The 22646-nt window shown below is 36.1% G+C and overlaps 1 protein-coding gene across 2 annotated transcripts in view; it reads left to right on the top strand.

Annotated features, from left to right (window-relative positions):
• The window catches only part of ARHGAP6 (Rho GTPase activating protein 6), a 270011-nt gene that overhangs the window by 110674 nt on the left and 136691 nt on the right, over positions 1-22646 (top strand). Inside the window, exon 1 of one of the 2 annotated variants that reach the window (XM_072414325.1) lies at positions 6765-7063. The exons of the other annotated variant lie outside the window; for it this stretch is intronic. Within the exon in view, the coding sequence (XP_072270426.1) occupies positions 7019-7063 (45 nt within the window). The 5' untranslated portion in view covers positions 6765-7018. Of the gene's footprint in view, positions 1-6764; positions 7064-22646 lie in introns of those variants that run through there. 2 annotated transcript variants of the gene reach the window in all.

Here is a 22646-nt window from a genome sequence, read left to right as displayed (position 1 = left end):
CAACAATAGAAAGGTTCATAGTACCATTGTTCAAACTTTTTTTTCACATACAAGATACACAGGAATTATTTTATTGTTAAATAAATCTAATAATCAAAGTTGTAAATAACAAAGTAAAAGAATTACAGTTACAGAAGTTAAGGAAAGGTGCTCGTGCTTATGACACACCCTTACATCAAAAGCTGCTGCTTGCCAAAGCCAATTAAGCAATCTAGAATGTCTAATTATCACTGACCCCTAGGGGCACTATTTCACTGGAATCTATGAATGATACATATTATGTCTGAAGAACAGATTGCACAGCAGCAATTTCCAGGAATCCTTTGGGCTGCAAAAGCCCAGTCCATATGTTTTACTCATTGTTTATCTGGAAAACAAAATATAAATAAAGATGAAACTCTGTAAGTCATGTGCTTCACATCTCACCACTGGTTTAAACTCATACAATAATCTTGAAAAAATGTAAAAATAAAGAGGCATCTGGTATTTAAAACTGTAATTTTATGTCTTATTAACATTTTTTATTTAGTTCTTGTTTCAAAATATCATTATTTTCTTTAGTAACAATCGTTTGGACAAAATACTTTTTTGACTCCACTTTTGAGTATATAACTACAAAGAACCCTTTTTTATAAAAAATAAATTTTACTTCATTTTTCAGTGGAGAATAAAATGATGATTTTTAATATTATTTTTATTTTTTTTTATTATGGTATAATTTATTATTTTGTGTTTGATTATCAGGGGGTACTGTAATTTATGCATGACCCCAAGCATAATTTATTGGGTGATCAGTCCCTTTGTAAATGGAGAAATAGTTTTTTGGCATCAAGCTAAATTTTTATTGCTGCATCTGTAGACCACCATCTGCAGGCTATTAAGTATAAAGAAGCAGAGGAGTGAAGTTATGAGTTTTTTAATGATCTCCTCAATGGGCTGCCTGATGAAGTTAGGCAATATTACTGTTTTTCACAATCAGCAAATCAGATACTTTAGGATTTTTTCTCGAGAACTTAGAGCCACAAAACATGTGCTCAAGAGTGTATTCTGCATTGTGCAAACTGTTTTATGCTACTAAACAACACCTAAAGGGAAAAAAAGGAAGAACTGTTTTTTTTTGGTTCAGCAAACATTATTTTTACACCAAAAAAAAAAAACAGTTCTAAATGATCCAAAAGTTGGAAAAAAAAATGTTCACTACACGACACTTTACTACATTAGCATCAGTCAATCTTCTTGTTCTGTTTAGCTATCTTCGAGTCGTGACCATTTTTTTTTTTTTAGACAAATATTAGTATTATCCCTACTCTGCCACTTTGATCATTATTTCTCTCCATGAATATATTTCATCATCAATAAAAAAAAGGTTCCATAATATAATAATGTGGTGTAAAAATGTGGTAAAAAGACTATACTTTCAGGGATGGGTTCTATTGTTTTTGACTATCAAAAAAAAATTCCCTCTAAAATGTACAAAGAAAAGTACAAAAAAATTGAAATTATAAAAAAGTTTAATAAAAACAATGGAGATTATAGCCACAAATACCCCTTTAGGTAAATAGACACTTTAGACCTCCTGCTCTCTACTGCACCTTTATATATAATGCACTCTAACACTGAATGTCCTTACTGGAACCCTTAGGAGGCTTGGAAAAAATGAATCTGTATTTGTTATATTGGTTAACATTATGACATGGCATTCACACCCACTTCCCAGTTTTGACATTGATCCTAATTATAATATTCTTTAATCCTACATCTACATTGCAGCTTTGTATAATGACAAAGTCAGCAAACTTTTTACAGTGGAAGGCAGTTGTACAATTCCTAATGTAAACAGTACAATGCCTGGAGGTAAGACAGGTGCAATCTTCTTTATTTAGGTATACCAGACATCATTCATATTTAAAAGACTGCTGCTGGCTAGCTCTTTTATATTTAAATCACTACTAAATCTTCATCTGCTTATAGACAGAGGAAGATACAGGTTCTGGAAAGAATCCTCACATTTTTAATGTTTTCTCATAGATTTGCTGACAATCTAAGGGATGCCATTTGCTCTTCATATCAGTGACCTGTTCCAGTGTTTCTGTAGCCTTTTATTGGGTCAACCTTGCCTGCACGTCCTGCAATTCTCAACCAGGGTTCTATAGAACTCCAGGATTCCACCAGAGGTTGCTAAGGATTTTTTGAACTGTGGCTAATTGACCCCCCATTTGATAAAGCATTTTTCTGTGGCCAACACCACTTGTCAAAGCCAGTTGCATGACTCTAATGAAGTTTTTAGGTCTAAGGTTTTCCCTAGCCACCATTGTAGTGGGGCATTCTTCCACTGGCCACCATTTTGTTTTTTCTTTACTACTGCCCCCACTGCTATTTCAATTTACATGCTCCTGTATGGGATTTTAGAGGGACATGACCACCACAGTTCCTTTTATTCTAGTTACCTGCGACCTTCCCAGTGAATATGCGGGGGTTGTCTGAATGTTACATTAGTGAATTAGAGATACCTCAGATTAGGATAAATGAAGTGGGCTTGGTTATTTTAGCAAAAGTTGCTATGTTTTAGATAATCATTAGGCAGTGTATTAGCTGGTTTAAAGACTGGAATCAAGCTGTGTATATATGCTAGTTCTTGCCTGTGACATTGCCCGATCACCTAAAATCTAGTGTGTGTGTGCAGCCATCCCCCGATGTTTCTTAGGAATCTGCCATGACAAGTGACCGATCTGGAATGACTGCTGTAATGTCAAGAAAAAAAGATCACCTATGTCTAGTTTAAATGAACAAACTCATCTCTCATGGGAAGTTGTGCACTTTGACAAAAGTCAGCTGGGCAGAGATGATAGCACTTCTTGGAAGTCTGTCCAGAAAGGGCAAAACAACAGGAAATTAAAAGTCGAGGGCATTTCTCTCAGATAGACAGGTATTGATTGTGCAAGGTGAGATGTGAGATGACTTACACCATACAAACAGAGATTTATTCCAACCAAAACCTACTGCTAACATTTACAAGAGAGAAGAAATTGTTCTGTACTTGCAGGGTATTTATGGGATGAAGCAAGTGAAGATGTGCATATATTGCACACATTTTACACCTTACACTTTAAAATAAAAGATATATTGCAACCAAAACCTACTGTTAATATTACAAGAACTGAAGAAGTTGTTCTGTACCTGTAGTTTTTTAGAGGGATGAAGCATGGGGAGATGTGCACGTATTGCACAAATCCTACACCTTACACTTTAAAATAGAAGATTTATTCCAACCAAAACATTCTGCTAACCTTACAAGTACAGAAGATTTCCCTTGATAAAAGAATAAAAAGAATGAGCTCTTGTAATAATTTTGAGTGCTCGTGCAGCTCTATAATAAAGTCTTCCTCGTACAATAATGCCTGTAGGGAATATGCTGTTCACATATAAAAACAAATATTGAGAAAGTTGTATTCCAACAAAGAATGTAAAAGAATTTCACATGTGTAAACCTTCTACTTTTAAAAACCATGAGTAAATATTATTGATAAAATTGTGGTATGTTGCTCCAAGTGATTTGAGTACACTTTAGATCATATCTCAATGGTAAATATTTACACTTGAAGAGCACATCCAATAATACAGTTATCTACATATGTATATTTTATGTAAAAGCCCTTAGAAAATCATGGTGTAAAACAGTGTGGTATTCTACATTTTTATTGCTAGTATCCACGTTATTTGCTTTTGGTGGATATTTACCTTTTGTATGCCACACTAAAGGAAACAAACTTGTCCTTAGGGCAGGAGATTATTTGCTGTCCTGTACTTGTTATAGGGTGGAGTTGCTAGGAGGCCTTTTTTGAATTTCCCTGGAACTTCACTACTACTAAAACATTTTATGGAAGACAACTACTACTCATTTTACATTTTTTTAGTTCCATTTAGTTTTACTTATTTTTTTTTTTTTAAAAAAGGTATACAAAGGCTGATTTAGTGAGTCAGACAAATCACGGCAAATCTGAATGATCTGAATGATTGCTGATACAGAATGCTGGAGATCATACTATTCATATACCATCAATGATCAGCTTAAACAGGAAAGTTTTTTGTTTAAATGGCTAAAGTAAGGAATGTTTATAACCTCTTTCAGGTTTCCGTAATTGTCAATGGTACTGAAAGTAAGAGGAAATTCTTCATTTTGATTTATCACTAAAACAACACCAGAAGGGAAATCTTTCAGTGGGGTCACAAGTTTCAGTAAACTGTAAGAGATGCATTCCCTTTTTTTGTAGAGATCTCCCATAACTTCCAGTTTCAAGGCAGTAAGTGAAAGGACATCACCCTAAAAAGACGCAGGCAATGAAAAAAAAATATTACCTTTAGAGCAGGGGTGCCCACATTTTTTGGCTTGCAAGCTACTTTTAAAATGACCAAGTCAAAATGATCTACCAAAAATAAAAAATTGAACTCCTGCGCTCGGTAGAGTTTATTTTGAAAGGCAGAGCCCTGCGATCTGCTCACGTTGCCTTTGGGATCTACCAGTAAATCGCGATCCACCTGTTGGGCACCCCTGCTTTAGACAAACTAAAGGAAATGTATTTCTAAATAGTATTTGGGCATACAATTGGCTGCTAGACCTAAGCACTGTCACAGGGTAAGGGATCACATGCTTCTCAATATTGAGAAGTACTGGGTATTTTGACATTATTGGGAATTCTGAACATAAATATGTTAAACCTATTAGGAACATCAAATAAATTGTAAAACATTAAAATATCCTTACAAATAGATAACTAGGTCTGACATATACTATGAGTTATTCATTTTATTATAAAATTATTGTTTAATTAGATGTATTCAAAATAGAAATAAGGAACACTATCAACAAAATGAATTAAAGCCCATCTTGGTTCTAAACTACTATTGCACAGTGTGATCGACAACCTACTATGAACTATTTCTATTGCAGCTCATGTTTACTGGGGTCTGTTTATTGATGATAGTGTACCTGTGACTGGTATGGCCAGTGCCACCTCAGTTACCCTGCTATGGCTGAACACACTGCAGCCTATACTGTTTACAGCCCCTTCCACTGCCATGCCAAATGAAATAGGGAGAGAAAGAGAGGCTCCTTTATACAATTTTTCTTTCAAGGAGACCAGTCACTGCCATGTACGCTGCAGGTTGACTGTGCAGCACCTGTGCCTGCACGCTATATTACATAATACTAACCTCTACATGCTATGTTACATACTAATGATCAATACATTTTGTATTACATACTACTGACCTATGCATTCTGCTTTACATACTACTGACCCCTGCATTCTACATTACATACAGCTGATCCTTGAAATCAGGATTACATTCTACTGATCTGGTAGAAGAACTTTTTTATGGGCTAAGCATATGACACAAAGTGGGCCAGGGTATTGCACTAAGAATTAAGACCAGCAGTAAAAAAACTGGAGTGATTACTGCCCCAGGCACCTACTAGCAACCACTAGGTGCACATGAGTGATAATTGCTAGACTTTTCAGGCTTTTTTTTAAAGCCACCTGTGGTTCTCAAGCATTTACAAACCAGTTTTTAATTAAAACTACTTTAAACTGTGCAGTATTGCTTGGTAAAACACTAGTGTGAACTTAGCCTATATGGTGGGATAGAATCATCAAAATCTGACTTAGGTTATGGTTTATGATAGATATTATTATTATTATTATTATTAAACAGGATTTATATAGCGCCAACATATTACGCAGCGCTGTACATTAAATAGGATAGATAGATAGATAGATTAGATAGATCTTATCACCTGCTAGTTCCCAGAGTTTGGCAAAATTGTGCAAATACCTACCGAAGCAACCATGGAACCCCACCTTAACACTTTGACAGGCATGCTGTCCCTTGATGTTGACACCTTTGCATTGTCTACTTCAGGATCTGACTCTTCAACTGTTTTCATTTGCCAGGTAGGGATCATGTAACGTCTGCACATGTGCACAGGAACCAGGGGTGTAGTGGGGCGGGCATATATTATGCGTGAGGCATTTACATACCAAGGATGCACGCTCGCCATGGATAGCCTTCACTATTACCATGCCCCTTTTTTTTACGACTACACCCCTGACTTTATCCCATCCCAGAATCCTGATTGGACTGTACAATGTGGAATAAAAAGATGATAGGTAGAAAGCTTCTTGAGACTTAAAGGGTGCAAAAGCACTTTGTGCTTGCCCAATTCAGGACTGTGATAACTGCTTCCATCTGTGATCTGTTTTATTCTTATGGAATAAATCTTCTGCTATACCAAATGTATTACTTTTTTGTGATCATCTGCGGAAATCACTAAACAGTACCATTCCCCCCACCTTTTAGATTGTCAGCTCCTTTGGGTGAGAACCTCTCCTCCTTCTGTCATTGTTTATTATTTCCAACCCCTGTGTTGTGCTGTGTAATATGTTGGTGTTTATAAATACTTTTTATAACTATATTAATATTTGGCTATAAGAATGTATGTTTTAACATAACATAGTTTCTAAAGAGAGGTAATGGAGATAAAGCAAGATCAGAGAATAGAAAGAGCCAGCAGGTCTGCAGAAAGTCTGAGATGTGCAGGAACACACAGGCTGCATGGAGTGTGATAGCACTTGTTGCTGCTTCCTAACAGATCATTAGGACTGATCTTCCTCCACTGACAATGAATTGCTGTGGTGAATAGTGTAATAGGTGTAGGAGGGGCAGTGTTCTCTCCTCCTTCACATCCCCTCCTCCCTGGACTCACGCCTTGCTCCAGGCTCATGCTAACACAAGGATCCTTCATCCTGCACTAACCCTAAGCATTGAGCTGATTCCTGGGGTGCTAGGGGACTCCTCACCCCTCCTACATACAGGACCATTGGATTTTCCTTTAACTCACTCCTCATCCTAAGGAAAGGTGGCTGCTGTGGGATTGCAATAATGTGGATGCAGTTAGCAATGTGCTGGGTTTAATAGGAGATCACAAGTCTTATTCCTCTGGATTGATCACACTGCTGCAATGTTTGGAGACTCAGTCTTCTGCGAAAGGAGGCTTTGCTATGCTGTAAGTACTGACATCTATGTATTTGTCATTGCACAGGTATCTATTCTCATCACTTTGTATTGATTATTCTCATCCTATATGGGAGCTGATTGTTGGTTGTGGTTTTGTAGTCCTGTGTCATGATAGTTCTGATGTATAGAGATGTCTGAAGAATGCATAGGGGTGATGTCAGGGGGAGTTCTCTGCCTCTGGATTCTGATACTGTTACACACTTAAGTGAAAAAGCAGCACATTGCTGAGATGCAAGTGTCATGGGGAAAGACTTCATTTTGGGTTTAGTTTATATGGCAACCAAGAATGTTCCAGGTAAAAGTTCCTATGATATAATCAGACATCTGGATGTTGTCACCACTCTATACAATATTCTGCATATGACACTAAGCAATGCCAGCATTCCCTGTACAGCCAATATACATCAATTGTATTACTGTGCTATTCTGTATTATGGCACTTTGTAAACATTGCCTGTGTGTTTGCTTCTCTTCAGGATAACTTCATTCCATTAAGGTGCAGATATAGTTCATTGCTATATCAGTTCTAAACATTTTTTTTTTAGAGAATTGTGTTTGTTTTCTTATGACTGATCTTGTTCACATTGCTCTTTTTAAAAATTGTTGGCAAAATAACAACATGTTGTCTGAGGTTAAAAGTGTATAAACTGACATCAGATAAAAGTGTTTTAAATGTTATGGTTGGGGTTTTTCATACATTGCTGTACATTGGAATGCTGCAGATACAATCACTTGTTTCTTCTAATCTAACCAAGCACAACATGTTGGTGCCTATGCATTTGTTTTCAGACAACATGAAACAAGCTGTAGCTGCCTTGTTTTATTTAAAAGTTGATTTCTGTGCCCAGACTATAGCAAACCACTTCCTTCTTTTACAATGCATACACACAACCATTTCCTTTTTCAGTTAATAGATTCAGATCTGCAATGTATATCTCAATGTTTTAGGGCAGACTCTGTGGAAACAGCTCAATAAACAATATATATATATATATATTTATATATATAAAGTCAGCATTGTGATTCATGCACCCCTACCATACTGTATAGCTAGTAAAGCAGTATTCCCTAAACCTGTAAGAATCTAATAATGTATTTTAGCTGTGTATATGGCTGTATGACAGGCATTCCTCTTTAATGAAGGGGTTAATAAATAAATATATTTGCATTGCAGTAAGTAGCAATAAATGTTATCAATAAAAAAAAAAATTTCAAGACAAACCACAATCACATCTGCCAACTGTCTGCATTGATCTTGTGTTCTGTTGTGACACTTCTAAACTGATACCTGAAATGGTTGAATGGTTGTAATGAATATCTGCGCTCTGTACATCATCACTGTGCTTTGCATTGTTTTAATACATAGGAATTCTGTGTTAAACATGTACTGAAGTTTTCTGAATGTTGGAACTTTCATCTGTGGTTCTATTCAGTATAAGGCAAAGTCATTTTATATCAGCTGGTTAATCATCTGCAGGGACGTGTTTAGGTTAGCTGCTGTACTTACAATTGGTGAGTGGAGAATTACAAGATAGTAATTGGTGCGTGCACTTCCACATGCCTAGAAAAGAAAATTCTTTTTACCCCAAGATGTATTTTGCTTTCAACAATGGCATTTAAGCATGCCCCCCAGGCACTCAACCTCTTCATTGCTTATGTACAAGTAGATCACAGCAATGTCTTCCAGGTACTGAGATTTCCTTTAGTTTTTGGATGAGATCCACAACAGATGCATGGTTTTATTTGGGGATTAGACAGAACACTTGACATCCAAATGTTGTTTTATAAACACCATCAATATGGCAGCAACATAGTATATCAAACAAGAACAGGAAAAAAAAATGCAAAAAAGAGAAAAAGGATATTGTATGATATATATTGATTTAACAAGCTAATCAATAGTATTGTAAAACGATCATTTGACCATACATTACTACAACACACAATATTGAAAAAACTGTGTGCATTGTGGAGATACTTCATCACACCTTTCCAGATCATCACAACGCACGTGTTTAAATGCACCACAACAAACACATGTGATCCACCTGTGCATTGTAGGGAGCCATGTTAAAGAAAAGGCTTCTTGTAAAAAAATAACACACGTGATATAACACACTGTAATAAAGAGAATTCATATATGCTTAGAATAAACATAGATCTACCTCTCAGACAAGAATGTAAAAAAACAGATGGGATGGACCACTTGGTCTTTCTTTTGTGGTTAGCCTTTATGTTTCTATACTGTAAATTATGACAACTTGTGAAGAAGACAAACAGTTTTCTCACCTTCCGTTTTACCAAAAAGAATTCCTCTGATTTTTCATGATAACCCATATTAGTTATATTTGACTGATGCCAGCAAGACATTCTATATGGTTGTTCGTTTCTTATAGAGGGATTTAGTATATAGAGATGAAGGCTGTTTATGAAAATAAACAATAAAACCCAGTAAAGTAGCCTATGTTGGTAATGTTATTTTTCTTGTGACTTCCAAATCGCAGGAACACATAAGTGTTGCATGATGCCCTCCCACTCCCAGACAACAAGCATGCTTCAACTAGTCTAGAGTGCTGTAACTTCATTATAGAAATAAGCAATGGTAAACCCTGCTCATCTTAGTAGCTAATTAATCATGCAGTCGTGCTTGATAATTACACAGATTTAGACCTTCAATTCTCAGAATGTCACAGGAAATTAACCTAGAAACCTAAACAGACAGCATGGTGCGTGTGTCAGCTATCATACCCACACATCATTGTGTTTACAGTAGCATACTCCAAGTAATAAGCTTTACAACATAACTCTCCAACTAGAGACATTAGAATGACTTGCAACTGATTTGCAAATTAAGGTCTGTGCAGATGCTAGGTTTTCATTGACTTATATGATTGCTTGAGTTGTGTATTACATTATTTATCAGTTTGCTGCACCAAGCTACTAACAGCTGATCGGGGTTATTGGAAGATAGCTATGTTCACCTTACCAACACCCTGATCTGTCTGTACTAAGTATGGATGAAGATGTGAAAATGTAATGCCTTCCACAACTCAGCAGCACATTGATATGCTCTGACTTTTGTTTTAAGGGTACATTCTAATATAGAGGTGTCATGAGAACAACAGGTGGGGGGAAATCTTTAATTGGAGATAAATGTTCATGATCATACACTGATCGATGGGTGTGTGGTAATTACCGAATATCAATCTTTTACCTTTTGGGGCAGAATCAAATATGTGATGCCAAATTTGTAGGGCATTTGGCATCTTCTACCTCACCTTCGCCTGAGCAAGCGATTAAAGGGCCTGAATAAGGCAAAAAGTAACTGCAGAAATGTGGCTTTTTATTTCGGATCCAGGCCCGGAGTGTCCTGGAAAGAAATGAGTAGACCAGGCAACTCCATACCCTTTGCAGGCCAGAAATTAAGGATGACTCTGGAGAACCTGGAGAACCTGGCTGATAATAAGTGCGGCTGCCTTTGTATCGGGGAGGTAGTGGTGCTGTGTCCAGCCTGTATGCTGCGAGAGCCTAGGAGTTCTTATAAAGTTTGGGTCTGTTGGACCAATACCCCCTATGAGTATGTCAGTGATAGGAGTGAAGCTGGAGAGAGCAGGACTGAGCAGCCCATTATGTTTGGAGTAAAAGCTTTGAAGTCAAAACACTTGCTACCTGTCAGTACCAGGTCCAATCCTGGTATGGCTGATGGGTGGCAGGACTGGATTTGTTGACCATCTGGGACTTATTGCTGAAATATGCTATTTTGTTATGCCGAAATTAGGCTGTTTTTGAGTTAAGCCTGAACCCTTATAAACAGACATTACAAACATCTTAGTGTCCTGCGATAGCCTGATCCCCCTTAATTCACACCTGGCATAACTACCATGAATTGAACACCCACCATTTTTCTTTCAGACAGACTGAACACTTAAAGCAGCTTCTTGGTTGCAAGCCCTTTGACATTAATATGTACAAACTTACAAACTGTAAGTGTGGATGCGTGGGACCCATCAACAATTAGGATTTAGCAGGAAAGTGCTGGTACCCTGGATGAAAATTAATTTAGTCATCCGGATAGGCTTGGTAAAATAGGAGAAGACAATTTGGCTTCTAGGAAAGACATGGGAGAATGGTGGTGGGACCAGGGTATGTTGAGGAGGTGAGAGTGAAATAATGGGAAAGAGAGCATCTGAAATATTGAAGAGTAAATGGTTAGATAATTTGTTGGATTCTTGTTGCTGTGACCTTGTTGGAGAGGTTTCTGTGTTCTGTGCCACAGGTGTTCTTGTGAGCTAAATACCCTGCACCCCGCAGCTGTAACATTGAACTCCATTCCTAGAGGAAATATAATGAGTTTTAACCCCAGAGAGTAGAGTAACAGGTGGTTTATCTCACAACTATGTATATGTGTCACCAGGACATGAAGTGAGAGGAAGAATCTCCACTGGCAGACTAAGGCAAAAAGGCATGATGAATCTCAAAGCAAAAATGCCATGCTCACTTTACTGAATTGTTTGATGTTCAGTTTGTGTACCTGGGCAGTTATGTTTGTTAAAACACAATCAGATTGTTCTTTTTAGTAGTTCTGAAGAATGATTGTGCTTTTCAGTTCATTTATCTTTCAATATCTTTAGTGAGAAAAAAATTGTATGGGAACACAACAGGAATAACTATGTATGCATAGTCACCTGTTTTTCTGTTGTATGGGTTATAGAAATGTTAGTACAGAATTCCAGTTTGATATAATTACATGCTGTCAGTGTTGATTATCACTTGGATTTAGCAATTGCAGATAATTTGTAGATATGAACATAAAGACTTCTTGATTTGTTGGTCTGGACCTGTGACAACTCTATGCTCCTGTTCATTCAAACACAGACATGTTTGCATGGGAAAAATGAATTGGTGAACTTTGGTTAGTGGATATATCACATTCATATCACAGACCATTCTGGTCCTCCTTGTACTATATCTGTTTGACACATACAAGTTATCCGCAGCCTTTTCTGAAGGGAGTATATACCTTCACAGGTGTTGGTACAATCTCTCCATCTCATTGCAGGAAAAATATTATTTCAGCAAACAAGTTGGTATGAAAATCATGGAGACTGACCGAGATGACTTGACCTAATACACAGCCTTTTCCATGTTTGTTTTAGTTTTGTGGATACATGCAGAAATAAGCTCTTATTTTTAAAACGTGTCTTCACATAAATATTGGGTGGCACACTGTTGGAAACTTTATTTACCTTTTTACTTTAGTACTGCACATATAATCCTAATGTTTACCAGGAAGCCACAATGTCTTTACAAAGTTTGTTATATGAATTACATGATAAAAGTGTAGACAAATACAAGTAGTGACTGGTACAATATGTTTTTATATCCAATGATTCATGTTTAATTGGTTTTTAAATAAAAACGATCCATATAATTAATGTTATATTTTTTAATTGATAAAAAAATAATAAAAATACATTTATAACTGTCATTTATTTTTGCCCCTTTTCTGTGTAGTCAGTAATGTTTGCTTACCCTGAGTTCCTTAGTGATTCTCACATGGCAAGCGGTATTGTATCTTGTAATATATGGCATGCATGAGGTGGGGGGAGCACTGCTAGCAATGTCACATGTATTTAGGGATGGTTTTCTACCATTGGAGCCTGCAGGCATGCCGTCTTTAACAACAACTAGCATCACCTCCAATGAACACCAATATAGGAGATATCTTTTCATGGCACCCACAAATGAAAAAGGACATTTTTTGGGTGACGCCAACCAAGAGGACTTGTTTTAACATTAGGACCAATTTTCTAGAAAACCTTGTATGGATATGTCTGTGGCAGTGCACTTCTTCCATGCAGGCTCGTAGGATACAGTGGAAGTTTATAGGAGAATGGATGGTCCTTCCTGGAAGGGGTTACAGTTGCAGGTGTTTTTCTCCTGGTTTTATTTCCATTTGTATGAAGTTCATTTGATATATTTAATTGGAGATTGTAAAAACAAATAAGAGAGTCTGAATATATTTATCTTCACTGCATTACTGTAAGTTCTGCAGGTTGATAAGATACAGGAGACACCACTTGAAATTGTCTGCATACTCAACAGATATGTCAGTGCTACTTATTTCAGCATCTTACTGGCTAACTGGTTTTTACCAGACTATCAAATGGTACTTTTTTATGATTCCCAGATCCATTTTATCTGTCAAAGTTTTACAGTTACAGTGTCGATGTGTAAGTCCATGTGATGGACCTACTACTTACACAACTTATAACTCCTTCTAAAGTATAGTGATATAGCAATAAATGATACAGATAAGTAATATGTTTCCCATATATAGATAGATTTATTCTGTATACATTTGGGACTTCTCTGGCACCCAAGGTAAAAAGGCCAAAGTGCACCGCTGTAAACTACTTTAGCAATATAGATTTTAGTTTCTGGACCTTGTATACAACCCTGAACCCTACTGAAGTGCCCCATCTCTTCTGCCTACACTTCTTCCCACCCTTACCTATGGTATGCTTGGACTGACTCAATTCATCTGTTTGCCCTCGAAGTAATGAGTAGATTACCTTGGTGCAATTGCTACCTATCTGATACACTGTGCACAGACTCATTGTAACAGAATTACAACTTGTTGCATATAAATTTCCTTTAATAAACAATCTACAAGGGGTGTAAGACATTGTGCATATAATGCAACATTTTGCAAAGCTTTTCCCTACTTTTTTGGTATTTGAAATGTTGTGCTTTCTGTTAGAAGGACCATATGAGACTTGTAATGATGACAATTCTATCTATTAACCGGTTTCATCGCTGTGAGACACAAATCTGCATTCTGTTTACTAACTCAATTCAAGTATTCCACAGTATCAGGGTAGTGTGCTTTGTCTAGAAGGCTATGAGGCAATGTTGTCTCATGTACTGTTGTGTTTATTGTATCGTGGGATCTTTAATGCAAATGTATTTATTGTACTAATAAAGAATTGTGTTTTTTAGATGAGTACTTCTTCCTCTAATAGTACTTTTCTGCTTGTCTTTTTTGAATGTGCAGAAGACCCTAGTGAAATAAAGTCTGGGGAGGGAGTTCTTTTTATTCACCCATCTTATGCTGCTGGTTTCGTATATCCTAAGCATGCAATGGGACAAATATAACTTAGTCTCTTGATTTGGAGAAAGCACACACTGTTTTTTTCTTTTAAAGTTGTACTGATTTCCTATTTAACTTTATGACCTGAATAGAAGTAAGTATCAGTGCTCTAGCAGCTTCTTTTATTTTAATCACATGGTAAAAAATGTAAGAATTTTAAGGATTCATACAAGTGGAAATGTGGAAAGGGCCATTAAGAAAGGCAGGTAGGCATGTCGGTTTGTCCTTTTCTCTGCCTCCGTGCATTTCCTAACATGTCTGCTAAAAAGATAACATATTTGATAAGAGGAAACTTTTCAACGTCTAAATCTTGGCGATAACAGAATAAGGAAGTGACGGATTGTTCACATACCAAGCTAAACTATTTTGGTGAAATTTATTTCTAAAAACTGAGGAACTAAAAAAAATTTGGTTGTGTTTTTGATTTTTCAGCAACATGGCAGAGAAATAGTTTACAACATTGTCATTCTGCTATTGTGCATCAAGTCAAGGATTGTCTGCATTAGAGTAGGTGCAGATGCTACTTTTCACAAGGCTGAAGTATCCACGCACATCTGAGAAAATACATGAATGAGGTGCAAGGTTAGCAGAAGCACATGTAGTTAGTGGGGCTAAAGTGATGAAAAATATTGAGTGGGATGCAAAAACGTGAAACAAAAGGCAATCTATTAAGCATAAATACAAAAGGAAATGTGACTTTAGAAAACAGATGCTAAATCAGTGTTGCAGCAGAGCTTGAAGAGGTCCCAGGTTCTAAAGAAAAAAGAAAAGCATATGTTCAGTGGGCATGTAACTTGGGTTATTATTGCAGTATTTACCTTAAAGTGATTTTTATGGGATTATTCTTTAATATGCTTGATTACTTTTATTGAAGGTTTTATTATTGTTAATGAGCAAACACACCTTCTCTCTTTTTAACAAGTTTATTAGGTAATATATTAGCCCCATGTAACCCAGAAAATGTTGTTTTTCATTTGGCTAACCACCATGTCACTGCTTTGCCCTGTAGTGATATGGGTCTGGGACAAAGAACCAGGCATCTGATACACCTGGAAGTGCGTCAGGTGTGAAGGGGACATTCCTCAACAACTGAGAAAAGGTCAGAGAATTAATTGGTGGGTCACACTTATAAAGACCTTCAGATTTCAGGTTTTGCTTTATTATTTTTACTTTAACCCATAAACCGTTGTTCTTTAAGGTAAGGGGAAAGTGTGTGTATAGAACATCAGGGGATTCAGGCGTAAAAAAAGACTGGACCTTTACACTCAACTGCTGTCAGGCATTAAGACTGACCAACAGGTCAATGAATATGTGTTGCCCAGATGGGACAGCTCCAAAATTGTCATCTCAATCCTGGCTTCATTACCTAGTGAATCACAGATTTGGCAGCTACCATATTTTCACCGCGAACAGACAACCAAGCTAATAAGATTCTTTGCAGACTGGATAGATTTGCATGCTTAGTGTCAGGTGAAACAAAATATTTGTAAATTCCATAATATTTTACTTATCCTGATAGAAGATTAAAGATATGGTATGATTGCAGGTACAACAATGACACAATTGTTTCAGGTTAAAGAGAATGTTCACCAACAATGCCGCGTACAACCACACAATGTTGAATCTTATAACTAGGCAAGCAGCATTTTGCAGAGAATATATTTTTAATTAACATATGTTGCCCATATTTATTCAAAAAATCAATAAGAAATTGAAAACACATTATAGAAAATATGCTTTTATTTAACTATATGTAGTTTAGATTTCTATCTTATGTAGAAGGCATTCCAGGCACATGTAATCCCAATGTGCTTGCTTAGAGAACTTTATGGTTTTGTTACAGTACAAGATGTACTGGACAAGATTTGTAAGAATGGAAATGAAGGAAGCATGTCTGTACTACCCATACCATATTATACCATAACATCTTGCTTTGAAATAATTTTGATTTTGTCATTTTTAAGAATTTATATTTTGGTCCCCTACTGTTAGCTGTCCCTTAAAATTAAATTCTTAACAACTTTAAATTATTCCAATACCCGCTCTTAGCTTATTTGCTCACATAAAGGAAGCAGAATACAGTGCAAATATTAGCTTTCATCAAACTACATTTAGTTAAGAAGATTTAGTCAAAAGCTATTATTTTGATTGCTTAATGAACCGTACGGTTCATTGTCCTACTTGTGTATACCTTTTATCTTTTTATATAAGTTTGGATCTTTTAAAGTTTATTGTTAGGTTTACATTTTCATTTTCAAAAGCACACACCTACAGCACATATTTATGCTACCTTTAGGATAAGCTTAGGCAGGCATTTGTCTTGGGTAACTGCCCTGAGCCTTCATTTTTAACCAATAATGCACTAGCATTTGCTGAAAAGGTTCAGAGTCTATGGAAAAAGTTTGAGTGGCAGACCACTTTTGCCACTGCATCAAGTGCTTAAAACACACCAGTGCTTTCAAATGCCTACAAAAAAAGGATCAGTGTTTACAATTGGTTGACAGTGGTGAACCACATACTGGCACCGCATGTGTTGCTTTTGTTTTTTTTGTTTCTGCAGCTTTATAGTACTAGTTGTGCAAGTTATGGGATACAGCACATACCAGACTTTTTGCTGCAGTACATATTATCAGTAAACTAATCTGAAGGTATAGGATTCTAGTACATCTAACCTTTGATGGGCAAACAGAAATAAAATGCAGTCTCTTTTTCAGCTGACTTTACAAATTAGGTATTGGCTAGATGATCATACCTTCTCCTAATGTGCTCTGTGAAGGTTTTTCTTTAATAAGGGAAATTATTTTATTTATAACAGGAAGGGGAAACAGACATAAATGTTATTGGGAATCATTATCACATTTAAAAAAGTTTTTCACGTTGTGCACTGCCCCATAGATCATCACTAAATTAGGCCAAATATGGGCTAGAGCTGGGGACTGTCATCTTATAACCTGTAAACCTTTAGGTTAGCCACAGTCAAGAGATGACAGCCTCTCTTTTACTTGAGATTGGTTAGATTGCTTGAAAATGTCAGCGCTATGGTCCCAGCAGACAGACCTTGGCCATCTGAGTTCTTAGAAAGAGGTTTCCATTTTCAGAAATCAATTATTTTCTGGTAGTCGGGTTGTTTGAATATATAATAGTAAAGACTGTTTTTTTTAGTTTGAGGATACCTGTAAATATTTATCCAATACAATTTTTATTCTGAAGGACAAAGTTAAGATCCTATGATGGGATTTTACATGCATTTCACTTGTTCAGCCCAAGAATTAGGATTTTACACTATGCAGTACAATCAAACAATTTGATGAAATAATATTTGACTCATTCAAGGGAGGTAAATTAAGTTTTGTGTATCTATGAGGCTTGTACATCAAATAACTTGGTATGGCATTTGTGTAGACTTTTATATACAAGCCTTTGGTGGTACAAGGATCCCCATGATGTTTCCTAGGAATTGTGTGGTGGGTAAGACAAAGTGTTGGAGAGTATAATGTTTTACATCTTTTTATTTATATTCCTAGTTAGTATACAGGGCAGGTAATCTTTCCTTGAACATGCCAAAGATTTCAATCCTATGTTCTTTATATCATTTTTACATTTCCTTAGACCTCTTAAATAAAAACAGTTTCTTGGAACTGCTCGAAGGTAGTCTTTCTTGAAATTTTTCCATGTGCTTGTGGTTTTCAGAGCATGGAAGCTCTACCTGCCCACCCACCTTCTACTTAACCACTTAACCTAATCTCAATATAAAACAAGGCAGAAAAGAACAGACATGTGTAATCACTTGTTTTAGTCGGTGACAGTTCATGCAGAAAAGTATGCAGCTCTACTGAAAAACTATACCATTAGGCACAGAAACAGGATTCCTTACCTAGATACATACTTTTCAGATGTTTTGAGAGTTTTAACAGAGAAAAGTTTATAGGGTGTTTTAGTTTTTTATTTGTGTTTCTGGTAACTTTTACCTGTATAATTGAAATACTTTGTTTTTTTTTTTCTTTTGAAAAATGATCCACTGATGATAACCCATAATGAAAGAAAAGTGCACCCCTCTCTTTAGTTCACAAGCATTCGAATTATTGTGATCCTGATGTCGACATTTCAAATAGATTTGTACGCCTCTTACACATTTTGTGTACTCCTATTTCATTTTTGCAACATCTGTAAAATGTCATCTGTCTTTTTAGTCAGATGTATCTGTTTCACAGATAAAAGTACATCTCCAGGAGAGTAGCATTAAATGTAGGATATACACACCCCCCACCCATTTCCAGCATTCCAGTCTAACAAAAAATGTGTGTTTAGGAGCCAGATGACACAGGAGGGATCTATTAAACAGTCACTGCTTCAGCCACTATGTGAGAAAGGTCATAGGAAGAGGCCATGCCACTGGATGTGTAGTAAACATCGTTTTCCAATATAAAAGGGTATCATGAACATCTGGTTCATTCACTATACCTTCTTAGCAGTCACAGACTGTTTTACCAAGTTGGTAAAAAGTTTGGACCATTGATCAATGCAAAATGTTTGATGCATTTTATTTGCTACATTAGTTTAAGGTAAGTAATTTGACTTTTTATGTGATTCTGTGTGTTGTCCATACAAAGTTAACAGCAGTGTCACTTAAACTCTACTCTGTTTGCATGGGCAAAGAAAGGGGTCATTTTTATTAGTGAGGATGGAACATATATGAAGTGCTTGTAGTTTCTGTATTCCTTAGTGTAGCTTCGTGCACCAGCTTCTATCTTCCAGGCTTCACAATGAACAGGAAACATGTATCACTTCTTTACTATACTGACAGTGCCGTCTAGTGTAATAGAGCCTGGGACCTAAGTGGTGCATGGTGGAACTATATAGCCAAAGGCCTCATTGGCTCACAGTGATGAACTACCCAAATATCATGCATGCATGGACATTGCTGTTTTTATCTTGAATTTAGATGATAGCTCAAACTCAAGTGTAACTTTTTTGTTGGGCCAACTACCAAGGGATGCCTCATTCAATCTCTGGTTTCCCCTGTAAGCTGTCCATTCTATTTCTATTCTTACTGTGAAATAAAAAAACGGCTATGAGGGGTATGGTGGATTAGTAGATACAGTTGAAAGACCCGAAAACTTTGATTGTGCTGTTGCCTTTACAGATTGAGTTACAGAACTGAGTTGCCGTTGAGACAGTCTTGACGAGGGTCATGTGGGCTTTTTCCGCATATATTCACCCGCTTATTGTAGTATGGAATCTGTATCAGTATAGCTTTACTTTCTGCCCTCATCACATGATACTCATTATTGCACAGGAACCTTGAATTTTGTATATTTGTCAAAGGAGGCATTACCAGTTTCTGTGTGTGCTTACTTTTACAGAACAATATAACATATGTTGGTATATTTCACGGAAGAAAAAAAATGTCCTTGTTGTTTATATACAAATATTTTACCTTAGTGTGGTATTGTTTTAATACAGGTCTAATGTTTGCATGTTTAAATATATGGAAGTCAACATTTTATGGAATGACTGTCCATAAAATATGATCATCCCTATCATCCAGCAATTATTGTTTATTGTTAAATGCATACTGAACCATTGCAATGAACATGTTCTTTGATTCTAATGATTGATCAGTTCACAGTGACCACTTACTCTTCATTGCGTACTGTACACATTGCATATTTTTTCTAATTAATCTAATATTTGTGTGTATAAATAAGCAAATGTAAGAATTTATGTATGTAATATTCATAAATAATTCAGGTAATTAATTAGCACAACAGAGCGCAAGAAACATATGTGAATACAACAACACTGGTGATCTGGAACAAATTAGATGAAGATGCTAATTGAAACTTTTTCACCACATCTGAAACACTTAATTTATTGGTATATAATTTAATTTATTGTTATATAATTTGATGTCCCTCTTCTGCTATACCATTGGGGATTTGTTTGTTGTGATTATGAAATCATAATATTATGCACAATAAATTATATATAGATAATTGATATGTATAAATAATAAAGGACGGTTTACATCATTAATGCTGAAACATTTCTTATGTACAAACCCAGATATTTGTTTTGCCATTGCTGAAGACAAATGCCTACAACTCATATTGTACACTTTGCAATCTGATTGTACAATCTCAATATTGGAATAATTAACACTGTATGCATCCTATCTAAAGCATCCAATGAATGTATTTCAGGCATTCGCACCACCAGTTAATATATATATTTGTAAATTGTAACATGTATGGAAAGCTTTATATTATCAAGTATTGTGGGGTATTCCATTCACATGATCAATTTATGGGACTTTTTCTTTTTTTTCACCTGACTCGTGTGAATGCTGTGATATGTAATTCCTGATATTTGGATACTTTATTGCTTTGATACTTGCTTGCTGTCACTTTCACTTAATGCTAGTTAATGTAGTACCCTAATGCCTAACACCTAGTGCCTTACTTTATTTGCCCACTAAATCCGTTAGCTGAGGCTACTGCCATTTGTTTTGTACAATACTGGTTCTGTGTGATATGAAAAGTATAGGGACCATATGTTCCTGTTTATTACTGGTGCTGATAACCACTTTCCTATAATTTTTTTTTTGGCTGTAAGTTGTAAATGTGATTTATTCCATGTTTTTTTAAATTCAGGTTTACTCAAGCTAACTTTTAGTGCAAATCACTGTAAATGGAGAGAAACCTCTATACATTAGTGTTAAATAAATCTTCCTGTGTTTTGCATTTGGATTTATATTTCTAGAGCAAAATGATGTAATATGCTTGCAAAATATTATGACACATTGCCAAGGAATCAGTACTTTATCTGAAAAAGAATGTTAGGTTTATAGGGTCTACAAAAGGAGAAACACATTAGGATGTAGTTGGAGATACACTAAGGGAAATTCTTTAGTTTTATTATACAGGCTTTTACTATATGACTTCTGACTGTAATGAAGATGTTGAAATTCATCATGGTATGCAGCTATAAAAATATGCTTCAGGTTCTGATTATGGATTTGATTTCATGGCTAAAGTTAGTTTTACATTGCTATTTGTATTGGGAGATTCCTGTTGACTAATATCAAAATGTGATTGAAATTCTTTTTTTTGAGTTATCACCAAAAGAGGAATAGAGAAAACCATCTTCAAACTAGTAAAGTTGTTCCCGTGGTCTCAGTCCAAAAGGGGATGTTGCCTAGTTAAGATTCCTTCTCACTTCCCGTTATGTCTTCATGACTGGAAATAAAAGGAATCTTCCTAATAAGATTAATACATTACAGAATTAATAAGTATTCTAATTCTTCTGTATCTAAAAGTGAAAAAGAAGTTTTGGGTAACTATAATCTAGTTCTATAAAAACAGCATTGAACAGAAGAAAAGGGCAAATAACTTTTCTGGGCCTCCATTTGTATTTTATTTGCACAACATCTGCTCTATTGCCTTAACTTTAAAGGATGCTTACCAGAACAACTTTGCAGAAACCACAAGTTTATACAGAGCTGTCATTGCCATATTTATTAAATGTGCAGCTGAAAATGAACTGAAGCTATGCATGACTATGGCTATGACTAATACTAATATGTCTCTTTGGCCTGGCTCTCATGAAGCTTCATACTTGCAAAAGTAATTGTTCTCAGGATATAGAAGTCTGTTAAAGAAAACTTACTAACACTGTGCTCTTGTATGAAGACTGTACCTTAAAAAAAAAAAAAAAAAACTTTCTATACTTACCTGTGGTTCTTCTTGTTGGCTGGTATGCCCAGTATTGTTGTACAAGGTGGTCAGAGAAGCCATAGTGAATGAAGCCACACATACAACTTACAAGAGTTTTTACAGAAGTCAGGCAAAAAAAGGCAGCAGCTTTTCGGGGAAAAGGACACCTAACTACTTTGGACTAGGCACTGCTTCCTGCTGGGAGTGGAAGAAGGCAACATTCCCACCAATACCCCAAAGCCCAGGTATTTACAAAGTTTCTAAAGGAGTAACATATAGGTGGAGGAGTACAAGCTCCCAAGAGAAGATGTCTCTTTGCCCTAATGAAGGAATGAGCGCAGGGAGGGGGGAGACAAGTTGAGGGAGCCCCTGTATCTTCTTTATAGTAAGCAAAAGTGGTCTTCAGAAGTCAACATTAAGTGATCACGGCATTTTGCTAAACAACGTCATGGGACTAATAGATTTTCACTTGAGACAGTCAAGAATGATTGTCTCAGGCAACAAAGGTCTTCAGTATGTACAAGGCTTTGGTCTTTTTTCTTTTGACCATAAAGATCCACAGAAATTTATTCTAGAGACATTTCAGGAATTTATTTATGCAGAATTACCAAGATGCCCACATCTAGTGTGACAATACAGAGAATGTTCCTATATAAAACAAAATTGTGTGACAGCTTTGCAAAAAAAAAAAAAAAAAAAGTTCA

The sequence above is a fragment of the Pyxicephalus adspersus genome, chromosome 1 (assembly GCF_032062135.1).
Source record: "Pyxicephalus adspersus chromosome 1, UCB_Pads_2.0, whole genome shotgun sequence".
Lineage (NCBI taxonomy): Eukaryota > Metazoa > Chordata > Amphibia > Anura > Pyxicephalidae > Pyxicephalus > Pyxicephalus adspersus.
This window is presented reverse-complemented; position numbering and strand designations above follow the sequence as displayed.